We start from the raw sequence: 12,498 nt of genomic DNA on the forward strand, positions 1-12,498 counted from the left end.
CTGGGCACCTTAACATAGCCCCCAGCCCTGGCCTGGCTGAAGTGCCAAGTGCTTTTGCCATTTCTCCTGGTCCTGCATCGGCGGTGCTCTCTGTTTGAGGGGCAGGTGGACAGAGAGTGGTTTCTGTGTATTTGGGCTCTGGTTTTCCATCCAGCTCAAGCGTTTGCACCATGTGCAAGTGTTGCGAGCCGTGCTTTGGTGCTGGAGTGGTGCAGGGATGAGTCATCAAATTGCTACAATTACACAATTCGCTACTCATTGTCCTTGTAAATACAACGTGTTTTTATAGGATGGATACAGGCAGGTTTGGGTTACCGACTCTTTACTCCAGACACTCAGAACATTAAATGAGAGTTTAGGGTGTCTTTGGGACAGTTGTGCAAGGAAGGTGCTATTAGATGTCATCCTGCAGTACCTGTTGAGGTAAGGCTGCCCTTAGGAACTAACCAGTTACTGCATATTTAAAACCCAACAAAACCAAACAAACCCCCACTGGATGTCTCTTGGGATTGCAGTAATTACGTTGTTTTTCTGGTGACATCAGCTTGCTGTGTGGAAATGGAGGCATGCTGGAAAATAGCTCTGAACTTGGACAGAAGTGGAATTGGTTGGTTTCTTACGATGACCTAAATTGAACTAACAGTCAGTGAATATTTTTGATGTAAATCTTTCTGAGAGCATGTAATACATTATTGCAGAAGTTCTAAAAGCCACAGAGTGATTTTGATATTACGGTTTTCCATCAGCTGTAGTCCTTCACAGGCTGGGGTGAGGATTAAAGTCCTGCCCTGCCAGGCAGGCTCAGGCTGCAGTTTGGACACATTTATATATATATATATATGTACAAGAGATCAGCAGCTAATTTATAATGTGTTTAAGATGAGGACTGATACTCTAGAAACAAAATAGTGGTACTAATTGCCAATCATCAAGGCATTGGTGATTAAGCAGAATGACCTGGTTAGTAACTGCTTGTAGTCTTTGGAACCTGCAAAAATAACTGTTCTGGAACATTTAGGTGAGGAGTGGCTGGAGATTTTCCTTCTCTTAACAGAGGCAAGAGCAAGCAGTTTTAGTTTTGGGGAATTTATTGCTCTGGCCAAAACCTCCTGCAGAACAAACCCTTGAGAGGTGTCAAACTGGGTATGGAAGAGCATTTGGTGTCTTTTAAAAACTTCCCATCTACAACTTGTGGTCAAACTTTGGAGTTTGTTTGTAGCAGCTTGAAACACAAACTGGGGCACTGTGGTGCTGAATTCAGCATGTCTTCTAAACTTTCTGGTGGTTAGTCAGAGGCCAAATAAAAATTGATGCCCTATTTTCAGTATGAGGGGTTTTTTTCTAATTTTGCCTTCAGCTGTTGGCTCTTGGTAGACTCTTTAAATATTTTGAGTATATTTTTTGTTTGAACTTCCAGCAATAGCTGCACTAAAATAAAACCTGGCAACTGAGAGAGCAGCAAGCTAGGTAAGAATTGAAGCATGTTCAGCTTAATTCGTGCAGATCCCCAGTGCTTACATAAATAGTTCAGTTTAAGCTGAAACAAGCAGTTACTAATATAGACATCAAATATAGACATGGCCATGGTCAGTGGAGTGAACTTTTATGTTTGGTAGACAACCAGCTGTCCCTGGAGGCCAAGGAGCCCGGTGGGATCCTGGAGGCATCAGGCAGAGCATTCCCAGCAGGTCAGGGAGGGATCCTGCCCCTGTGCCCAGCCCTGGGGGCACCTCTGGGGTGCCGTGCCCAGCTCTGGCTCCTCAGCCCAGCAGGGCCAGGGAGCTCCTGGAGCGGGGCCGGCGGAGGCTGCGCAGCTGAGGAAGGGCCTGGAGCAGCTCCGTGCCCAGCACAGGCTGAGGGAGCCGGGGCTGCTCAGCCTCGAGAGGAGCCCCAGCTGAGAGGGGCCCTCAGCCCTGGGTGTCCCTGGCTGCAGGGAGGGCTCAGGGCAGGGCCCGGGCTCTGCTCCGGGGCCCAGCAGCGGCCCCAGAGCACCGGGCAGGGCCTGAGCGCAGCAATTGCCCCGGCCAGGAGGCAGAACTGCTGCCCTGGGCAGGGCCCGGCCCCGAGCAGATTGTGCAGAGAGGCTGTGCAGTGTCCCTGGCTGGGGATATTGCAGAGCTGTGTGGGCACACTGCTGTGCCCTGGGCTCTGGGATGGCCCTGCTGGGGCAGGGAGGTGCCGCCGGCTGAGCCCCTGTGGGCCCTTCAGCCTGACCCACTCCGGGGTTCTGGGAGTCATCCTGGGATTCATACGGAATCTCAGACTGGAGGGGATCCATAAAGATTGTCCAGTCCAGCTTCTTGCTCCTCACAGGACTGCTGAAAACTAAATCAAGTTTAACTTGATGAACCTCAGAGTTTTGCTTTTCCAAGTGCTTTATAGTGGCTGTGGACAGTGGATTAAGTTTGTCTAATATCAGCTATTTTCAGAAACTCTTTTTGTGGACAATCATGTGACTGTGGGCTCTATTTTCTGCTTTTCTGAATGAAATTAGTATTTATTTTTGTGTAAAGTTATGATGGGATTATCTCACTATATTAAAAATACAAAATTAGTGGGAAAATATTGCAAGGAACCATTTTCTGTAGGCAATGGAGTGAGGTTAAACCCGTAGCTGAAGGTGTGTTGGTGCTGGTGCTGCCTCCTCTGTGTTACCCAACATCTTTTTTGACCAGATTTGAATTACTGTCCATACCTTTTGATGCTTTCATGTGAGCTTTGATGCCATTGTTCCATCCACAGGCCATGGCTGTGCTCCCAAAGAAATGTTTTGTGGTGATGAATTTGCAGTGGGTGGGATGAGCACCCTTTGTCAGTGACTGCCTGTTCCTGACCTGGCGTTTTGAAGCACTGCAGGATTTTTTCATTTCTTCACAGATCTTGAGGAGGGTGAGAAGGAAGGGATTTGGTCCTTGGTGTGAGGGGAGGTTGGTTCCCATTTTGTGCAGTCTGGGTTAGGGGTTCTCCAAATTAATTTCACATTTGTGCTACAGGTTATTTTTACTAAGAGCCTCTCCATAGTTAAAAGAGGAAAATCCCCTCTTATCCCTGATCAAGTATGAAGATGTTAATAAACATTGTTTAACAGGTTCCTGGGTTAGCAAATGCTGCCCATTTCTCCCCAAGGAGAGGCTGACATTCATTTGGAAATGCTTTGAAGCATTTGGCAGTTTCTGGCTCTATTGAAAGCAGGAAGCCATGAGGGGCACGTGCTCATCACTTCTAGCTGGTGCAGATGGCTGCCCAGCTTCCTCCCTTTCTGCTGGCTCCAGCTGTCCTGGAGGATGGTGGATTCCTCCCTTTCCCTGGGAAATGTGTGCTGGGACCTCCAGCAGTCCCTGTGTGGCAGAGCTGGGTTCAGGAGGGCATTGAAGCTCCAGCTCTGTGTACTCAACCTGCAGAGTTTGACTCCAAGGTATCCACGTATGTACTAGTTATTTTGTATTGGTCCTTCAACTTCTTCAAAGTCAGATGTCGTTTGTTAAAGGACATCAATCAGAGCCTGTTTAGCTGAATTGTTTTAATTGGTTTTGCTTCTTTTGTAATTTTCACTGAAATTTCCTGGTGTTTTTTCCAGAGAGTGGGAATCTTGTGAGAAGTTAGACTGTTGAAGACTTAGCTTGGTCTTTAACTGAGATGGGAATTAATGGTGTCGTCTCAAGGGTAGTGGGAAACAGAAGTTCCTGTTTCCTATCCCTTTCCCTTTCACTAAAGCCCAAATATAAGACTCTTCTTTTTTTCAAGGTAACACAGCCGTTGTCTTGTTTTGTCCATACATCCTCTGTATCCTGTGAATCCCTTCTTTGTCAGGGAAGACTTTATCATCAAAGAAACTTGGCAGTGCTGTCTGCCTTGCTTGGTGCTGCTCCTGAAACTTGTGTGTCCTGCCCCAGTTCCCAGGATTTCCTGCTATCACTTCCATAATTGCTGTCCCGATACTGGAGCTCCAAGTGGGTTAAGAACAAAGCTGCACTGGGCTGTTCCCCTGCCCAGGCAATTAAGTGACTCAAGGCACTCCCAGCTCCTGGAGCCGGGTGCAGACCCAGGCTAAGTGCAGCCTGCTGGAAATCTGGAGCAGCCTGTCCAGGTTTGGTGGATTTCTGCTGGAAAAGGTGCAGCTTTTCCTGCACCTGCTGATGGAGGGGAGCCTTGCAGTGCCAGTCACCTGCAGGGAAACACGGGATGCTTTTGCACCTCACTGCCTCACATCCATGGAACTGCTGTGCTTGAGACATCAGTTACTACCTGGTATCCAAGGATCTTAATTGAAACTGTGATTTATGGAGTTTTAAAATACCTACAATTTCTGTGCCTTTGGGGATCATTCACAGTTGGTTCTATTTCAGAAGCTCTCATAATCTCCAAAGGGAATTAGCTTGATGTAATTAGGCTTGTCAGAACCTCTTTCTCTCCAAGTAACTTGTGAACCTGTTTTTGCCATGGTTATCTGCACCCCATAGAAATCCCAGAAACTTGAGGTACTGTGGAGCAGAAAGACTAAAGAAAGCCTAAAGTTTCTGCAGGACTAAGCAAGGAATGTGGGATGCAAATCTCCAGGAAATGAGCTTTTAAACTTGCCCAGCTTGTGGAGCAATGTGTAAATTTTACTGCCGTTTCTGGTTACAGTCAGTGGAAATAGAGACTGGGGCTTTGCTCAGTGTAACTCGATTCAGTCGGGTTTTAACAACTGCAAGGCAGCAACAAAACATCCCAGCTTGGACCCATTGTTATCTCTTGGCTGTCGCTGCCATTCCCAGTAGGGATGGAGAGCACTTACTCAGGCTGACTAATTAAGGAATGACAGCTGCTTGGAAATAATCATTCTACTTTTGCAAGAGCTGTGAGCAACTTCACAAGAATCTCTGGAAAAAATGAATGTATAAACAAGATGAATTGACAATATTTAGAAGCCCTGCTTCCACTGTGAGGAGCTGCAAGGCTCTCGTGGGGGTCGAAATCACACCGGGGAATCTCTGCAAGGGCAGCTTGGCCTTGCTGGGATCACTGGGATGGGACACCACTGCTTCCATCAGCCCGTGGAGCTGTTCATCAGCAGAGCTGCAGGGAGTTGGGGTGAATTCCATGGTGATGCCACTTCAAAGCCACTTGGGAAACCGGCTTTATGTGGAGGTGGGTGGGGTGAACAAGAGGTGCTGGCTGAGGGAAGAGTTGAACTTGGAGATGCTGATCTGTGTTCTTGCACAAGCACTGGAGCCCAGGAGCCAGGACTGGTGACACCAGCTGTTAGGAATTTTGAAGTCCTTCTTCTGCCAAGTGCTAGGAATGGGCAGGACAGATCAGAGTTGTCTAATTGCTTCTTCCAGACAACAGGGCAGGATCTACCCATCATCTCTTGGTCTCCAATTAGTAGGCTTAAGTGCTGGAGAGAGAGATTGGAGTCTGAATTGGGATGTGTGCGATGGGGGGAATAACCCCAAAATGAAGTGTTTTAGAAGAGAAGCAGAGCAAGTTTATTAGAAAGAGAAGATGTAATAGCAAAAACATGTATTTGGGAGCAGAAAGGGAAAGGATGAAGGATTTAAAAGCTCTAAAATACAATAAGAAAGTGTGGAATGAGTCAGGATGGGAAAAGAGAGAACACAAGAAGCTGTAGTAGTAGATACCATTAAATTAATGCAGCTGCCAACTTCCTGGTGAAATATCTGAATACAGTATTCATTTCCAGGCTACGAATCAAGCTGTGTTACCTGCCCCCACAGTCATGGCTCAGGTGGTGACAGGACATGGGAGCATCTCTATCGCGGTATCCCGCAGTGGTAGGGAGGAGAAGAGAGATCCAGCAGGCAGGAATTGTGCAGCAAGATTCCTTTAATTATTTTACAACTCCTTTATAGACTTTTTTCTTCATAGTCTAATTGGTCAAAGGATCAGGATCAGCCACTCCTTGGGGTGATTGGCTAAAATCCTAAAACATCCATTGTCAAAATATTTTTCTACTGTACTATAAACAAAGGTTTTGCAAGGTCGCAGGTGTTCATAGTTTATAGAACTCTACAAATATCTTCTGTGAGAGAAAGATATCTCACGGGATTGGAAAGAAGCAAGAAAAATTCTTGCTAGCAGCATATTTGAATCCACACATCTCTGGGCAGCAGTGCTGCCTGTACCAGGGCATCCATTTGTGGATCTAAGACGTTGTCTTAGCCAAGGCTGTGCTCTGCTGCTCTGAAGAAAGAGGGAAAAGCAGAGACAGGCAGGGAAAATGCAAGAGTCCTTCGTCTTCTCCTTTGGATCAGTGGATGTGGGAGTGAATGGTGCTGCACCCCATTGGCAGCTGGTCACTGCTGGAGTTCCCCTGGGCTCAGCAGTGGCGCTGGTCCTGTTTAGTGTCTCTGTTGGTGACCTGGATGAGGGGATCGAGGGCACCTTCAGTAAATGCACAGACAGCACCAACCACCCTGTGCCACACTGCTGCTGTGTTTAGTTCTTTTGTATGTTCCCAGGATGACATCGTGTTTTGGAGGCAGTTCTTAGTCTCCATCCCTGGGAAAGCTGGCAAAGATTTCAGAGATATTTTCTGATAAAAGGAGAAATGCAGTGGCAGAGTCTCACCGTGCCCTGCTGAAGGAAAGTTAGGGGGGATAAATGGATAAAAATGAGGGGTTTCTGCTAAATTTGCTGACCCAAGCCACCTGTGTTAGATATTCTCAGTGTTCCTTGCTCGTAGCTCCCAGGATCCATGGGTTTATTTAGCCTTCAGCTGCCAAAGGAGAGGAGATGTTCCTTACTCATTTAAGGACACACTAATTGGATGTACCCTTAACAACATATAATCACTCTAATGAGTATTTTTACATATTCATATAGAAATAAAATAAAATCAAAGGAAGTGCATGGTTCCCTAGTGGCGTGTTTGCTTTCCAGAATGGTGTGGGCTGGCTGGGTCCCAGTCAGTGAGGGGCTGCTGTGTGTTCCCTGCTGGGGGAGAGCACCCCTTGCACTGGTTTGCACCCCAGTGAGAGGGGCTGCGTGGGAGCAGGGTGTGGTTATGTATAACTCCAGAGGCCATGACCATGGAAGGTGTGGTTGTCTGTTCTATGTATGTCCAGAAACCCTAAAATCCATGTTTTTTGGAGTCACCCCAAACATCTCCTGCCTTTATCCCTTTCTGGATTCCCCTCCAGCCACTTCCTGGGCTTGTACATGTCATTATCACGTGTGTCATAACCAGGTAGTTGAGTCTTTCCATCACCTGTGGCCACAGTTTTATTCTGCTGTCCAAAGTCCGTGTGCCACATGTTTTTCCACACCTTCAGGGAGGGCTCAGGTAAGCTTGAGCCAAGGCAGCTGGGCGGGGGACGAAGGGTTGCTATAGATGGGATACTGTTCATTTTCCAAGTTTCTGGGTTTGTGCAGCATGTCCTTATGGAAAAAGAGGAGGAGATGAATGCTTTTGAGATGGAATTGTGTTTTGAGTGGGGGTGGATGTATTTTCTAAGGAGTTATCCATAATCCAAGATGGCAGGAGTACGGGAATTGTGTGGCTTTACTCCATTGTGTATTTTACTTGAGCCTCTTGTTCCTGTTTCTGCTGAGACAGAAGGGAAGAAGGCTGAAATAAATACAGTGTTTGAGGACACTCAGTTTGTCCTGCTAACCCTCTGCCAGTCTCCTGGGCACAGGGATGGGGAGGGCAGGGCTGGGGGAAGCAGGAACTGCCTGGGAATGAGGGACTTGGGAGCAGGGAGGAGGAGATGGTGGGTGTGCCGTGGACAGCAACAGGGAGCAGCTCATCAGCAACAGGGGCAGAAAGGAGGGGAAGATTGGGGGAGACAGAGGTGAGCTCAGAGAAACAGTAGCAGCTGAAGGTTTATAGAAATCCTTCCATCTTTTGTTGGTGAAGGAAAGGGAGGGAAGCAGTGATGAGGAGCAGTTCTGATGTGGGGAGAGCACTGCAATAAAGGCAGGGGTGACTGCCAAGCGTTGTAGACACAGCCTGGGCAGTGAATTGCAGAGTTGTTCTGCAGAGAATGATCCCTGTTCCTAGAGCTGGGGAAAAAGCATATTCTGTTGTATGTAAGTAGTGTATAGTGATTTTTTATTTTTTTTATTTTTTTTTTTGCCTAGCTGTATGCAATTTAACTTTGGCAGAAAGTGCTGGTTGAATACATTGACAGGTTTAATTGCTTTGGCTTGAGTAGGATGAAAGTGAATTTATTTCCCAGTGAGAAAAGCGTTGAAAGGCTGCATGAAAACCTGTCAAAGGAAATTGAAGCGGGGTTGGGGAGTTATCTTTACAGTAAATGGAATTGATAAACATGTCAGTTAAAAGTGGAATTTATTTATAATACTCAGGTTTTGTGGCCAGAAGTCTTTGAGAATTCCGTTCACTGGGAAAATGAATTTTATCCGTTCAACTGATTTGCTTTTTTGTAATGATTGTAGAGCAAGAAATTGTCACAGAGTAAAAAGCTGAAGTAATGTTTGTTCTTTTTTTCCAGAACACGTCAGTAATGGAGGATCAGAATGAAGATGAGTCTCCAAAGAAAAATACCCTGTGGCAGGTAGGACTAACATGGATGTAGAAGGAGAGGTGCCAGGAGTTTGTGTGTTCCCACTTTTGAGAAATGTCCAAATCTTGGGTCTGCATAATCATCCTTGGATGTTGTTGGCTGTATCCTCCTAAAATTAGCTCAGCCTTCGAGTGAAGGATGATGCCAGTGGATAATCCTTGAGAAATTACCAGTTCTGCTCAGATTCTGTAGTTTGTGCTGACCTTGGAAGGACAATGCTGCGTCAAAGGATCCTTGGGAATAAAGTTCGTTTGTATTTCTGAGCATGTGACTGTTGTTTAAGAAGAGAAGTTCAGCATGGCAAGGAGTCACAACCCGTTTGCTTTGAAGAAGTTTGGGAATATTTCAGAGCTGCCAATTGCTCCCCAGCAGCCCCTTGGCCTCCTGAGGGGCTCAGAGGAGCTGGCATCACTCTGAGCCTGTTCTCACTAATTAGCAGTGACTCCTGCCGGGGCGTTCTTGGGGCATCCTGATGTGGAGCTGAAGCTCCCAGGATTTTAATGAGGGGTTTATGTGGATGTCCCAAACATTGACAGGTGCTGTTCCTCAAGAACAAACCAAGCCCTTGATTCTCAGTTTTCATTTATGGACAATCAGTGCAACACTGACATAAGAGTCTCGAATTCTTGTGTTAATTAGCGTATTCATATCCAACTTTATCTCTTATTTTAACTGCCAGAACCTGAGCAAAACATTTGTGGAGACAAACTTCAGTGTGCCCAGAAACCACTGTTTTGAGCTGGGAAAGGCAGTTGTAAAAACAATTAAGTTCCTTGCAGTTTAAATGGTAAGAGGTGTAAGGGAAGAATTCAAGACTTGCAGAGTAATTTAGGAGCAGTCTATGAAAGACTTTGAAAAGTCTTTGAAATTTATCTGATGTAGCTCGTATCTTGAAGAACGTGTTTTAAAATTTAGCTTTGGTTATTTCTTTGCATCTTCTTACACTTTCTTCCTTGAGAGAGTTTTTATTAAGCTGTTCCTATTGTTTATGTATAATTACCAATATTTAAATATATACTAACATATCAATAATGTTCCTTTTCCAACCCCAGATAAGTAATGGAACTTCATCTGTGATTGTCTCGAGAAAAAGACCATCGGAAGGAAACTACGAAAAGGAAAAAGACTTGTGTATAAAATATTTTGACCAGTGGTCTGAATCAGATCAAGTGGAATTTGTGGAACACCTCATTTCCCGAATGTGTCACTATCAGCATGGACATATTAACTCTTACCTGAAGCCCATGTTACAGCGGGACTTCATCACTGCGCTGCCAGGTAAATGAAGGGCACGGAGCAAGGGTTTGCTCTGCGCTCTGGGAGCATCCTCCAGATTTCCATTGTCCCTTACAGATACAGTGCTGCTTCTGGTGCACAGAGGGGCAGCAGGGTGGCTGAATCCCTTCTGTGATTAATTGAATTGGCCACTGGATGCCAGTGTTGTTCCACGTTAAAATAGTTGGACTGGTGTATCCCAAAGAATTTCTGCTGGAATTGGAACTGAGTTGTCACAGAAGTTGTGTATCTGCAGGCTTTGGTCTAAACTCCTTTTTCATACAAACCCCATAGGTACAGAAAATACTGCCAGAGGTATTGTAGTTTAGGAAGTCTTACATTTTAATGTCGTTCTGAGTTTCTGCTTAGGTGAGTGCATCTAGTTTGTCTACTCTTGTTGCTGACCTAAGAGCAAAAACACTTGGGGATTTTTATTGTGCTGTCCAGCCCTGATTCCTCCTTTCAGTTACTCAGAACAACTTCTGACACCCAGAAGTGTCACCCTGTGTTAGTATGTTCAGATATGAAATCTGTTTTTACACTTGCTGTATGCATTTTTTCACAAGTGGATATATGGAATCTCTAGGTTGTAATCTGCTGCTAAGTTGTATTTATTTTTCCATTAATTTTTGGAAGAAATTGTATCTCTGGATTTTTGCTGCTGGGAACAGTGATTCATTGGATTCTTGGAAAGGGAAGTGTGTGGACATTGTTTGCAGAGTGGGAAATAAGCCTGGGATAAGGGGTCAGTGTGTTCTGTGTGCCACTGGCAGCACAGGGGCACCGCTTCACCCTGCAGTGTGTGAGCAGCCTGGGGTGTTGTCCCAGGAATGCCAGGACAACGCTGAGCACTGAGGTTGGAAGAGGAGGCGATGCAAATCCTAAAAGGAGTTGGAAACTGATAGTTTTTCGTGCACAGGGAATATTGAAGTAAAGTCTCTGTAAAGGTTGGTGGTACTGATGCTCTTGTAGCCTTGGTGTGTTTGGGTGGGGGCCTTCCTGGTGTGTGGGACAGGATCTGCCTCCATGTCAGGGGGTCCTGGTCTCTGTGCTGCTGCCGTTTCACAAAACCTGGAGAATTCAACTTTTGGAGGTGCTGGGGGTGGATTTTGGCTCCTCTTTCAAACATGGTTAAAAAGGGCAAAGTCCATGGAGGGGAATGAAGAACATAGAGCAGGGCAGAGGAAGTGATAGGGAATTTATATGTGCTCTGTTTTCTTAAAAAAGAAGCTTATAAAATGTGCAAGAGGGCTCTGAAAGGGAGGAGTGTCCTTTCTCTCACATCTCTGGTTCACAGGAGTGGCTTTCGAGAACACTGAGCTTGTCTGGCCACACAGGAAAACGTGCTCCTCATTTCCTGGGCAGAGCTGTTTCCTGCAGGGACTGTGGCTGTTCCTTCCAGCTTGATCTCAAAATACTGAATGCTGATTTCTCTGGGGAGTACCTGGGATTTACTGAAAATCAAGTCATGGGGATCACATTAGGGTTATCATTAGAGTTGGAAAAGCCCTCCCAGCCCATGGAGTCCAAGCTGTGCCTGGTTCCCACCTTGTCCCCAGCCCAGATCACCGAGTGCCACCTCCAGCCCTTCCTTGGACACCTCCAGGGATGGCCACTCCAAACCTCCCTGGGCAGCCCCTGCCAAGGCCTGAGCACCCTTTCCATGGGGAAATTCCTGCTGCTGTCCACCCTGAGCCTGCCCTGGCCCAGCCTGAGGCCGTTCCCTCTCCTCCTGTCCCTGTTCCCTGCGAGCAGAGCCCGACCCCCCCGGCTGCCCCCTCCTGTCAGGGGCTTGTGCAGAGCCACAAGGTCCCCCCTGAGCCTCCTTTGCTCCAGCCTGAGCCCCTTTCCCAGCTCCCTCAGCTGTTCCTCCAGGACTGACTCTCCAGACCCTTCATGTACAAGTCTGATCTTCAAGTATAATTTTATTTTATTTGCTTTTATACCTCAGGGCTGATACAGAGTTGTACAGATCTTTCATGTTATGTATTTCTGCCTAAGAAAATTTTGGGAGCTTTATAAGATGACAGGCGTTTACACCACGTTTGTATATATCGAAATACATCTTTACAACTTCTGGTGCTTTTTTCCAATGTAAATACTGGGAATTGTTCCCATATTCAGCCTTCCTTGAAGGTGCTGTGGCGTGCGAAGAACATCTGTCTAAATTTATCCAGGAACTTAATCTGAGCTGATTGAAATCAATCCCGTGTTGGGCTGCAATCACATTAAAGGGTAGCAGTGAAGTACCACTCTCAGGCACATGGAGGGATTTTTGGGGTCATTCTCTGCAGGGCCAGGAGCTGGAATTGATGATCCTGGTGGGTCCCTTCCAGCTCAGGATGTTCCATGATGCGTTTTTAAAAGATGGGTTCACTTGTCTTAAAGAAATCAAATTCTTTTGTTTTAAACAGAAGTAGTTCTTGCTCGCTGCTGTCCTGACCAATTTTACACCTGTGAGAATGTAGGAAAAATGGAAGAAGAATTGATGGACTCTGACTTCCCTTGTTTCCAGTGACAGAGTGGTAGCTGTGGTGTGTTTCCTGATCTAAGTGACTGTTTTGTATCTAATGTTGATCACATTTAGAGAGCTGACATCTCACATTTGGGTTTTATTTTCATACAAAGTGATATTTATACATGGACCTTTGAAATTCCTGTGAATTTTAACTGTTCAAATTTATTATTG

At 46.0% G+C, this 12,498-nt stretch overlaps 1 protein-coding gene across 3 annotated transcripts in view; it reads left to right on the plus strand.

Moving 5' to 3' along the window:
- Positions 1-12,498, plus strand: part of FBXW11 (F-box and WD repeat domain containing 11) — a 66,949-nt gene that overhangs the window by 28,676 nt on the left and 25,775 nt on the right. For all 3 annotated transcript variants that reach the window (XM_082291340.1, XM_082291341.1, XM_082291342.1), the window contains 2 exons: positions 8,463-8,525; positions 9,587-9,812. In XM_082291340.1, coding sequence (XP_082147466.1) covers positions 8,463-8,525; positions 9,587-9,812 — 289 coding nt within the window. The remainder of the gene's footprint in view (positions 1-8,462; positions 8,526-9,586; positions 9,813-12,498) is intronic.

The sequence above is a fragment of the Coloeus monedula genome (assembly GCF_965178545.1).
Source record: "Coloeus monedula genome assembly, chromosome: 15".
Taxonomy (NCBI): domain Eukaryota; kingdom Metazoa; phylum Chordata; class Aves; order Passeriformes; family Corvidae; genus Coloeus; species Coloeus monedula.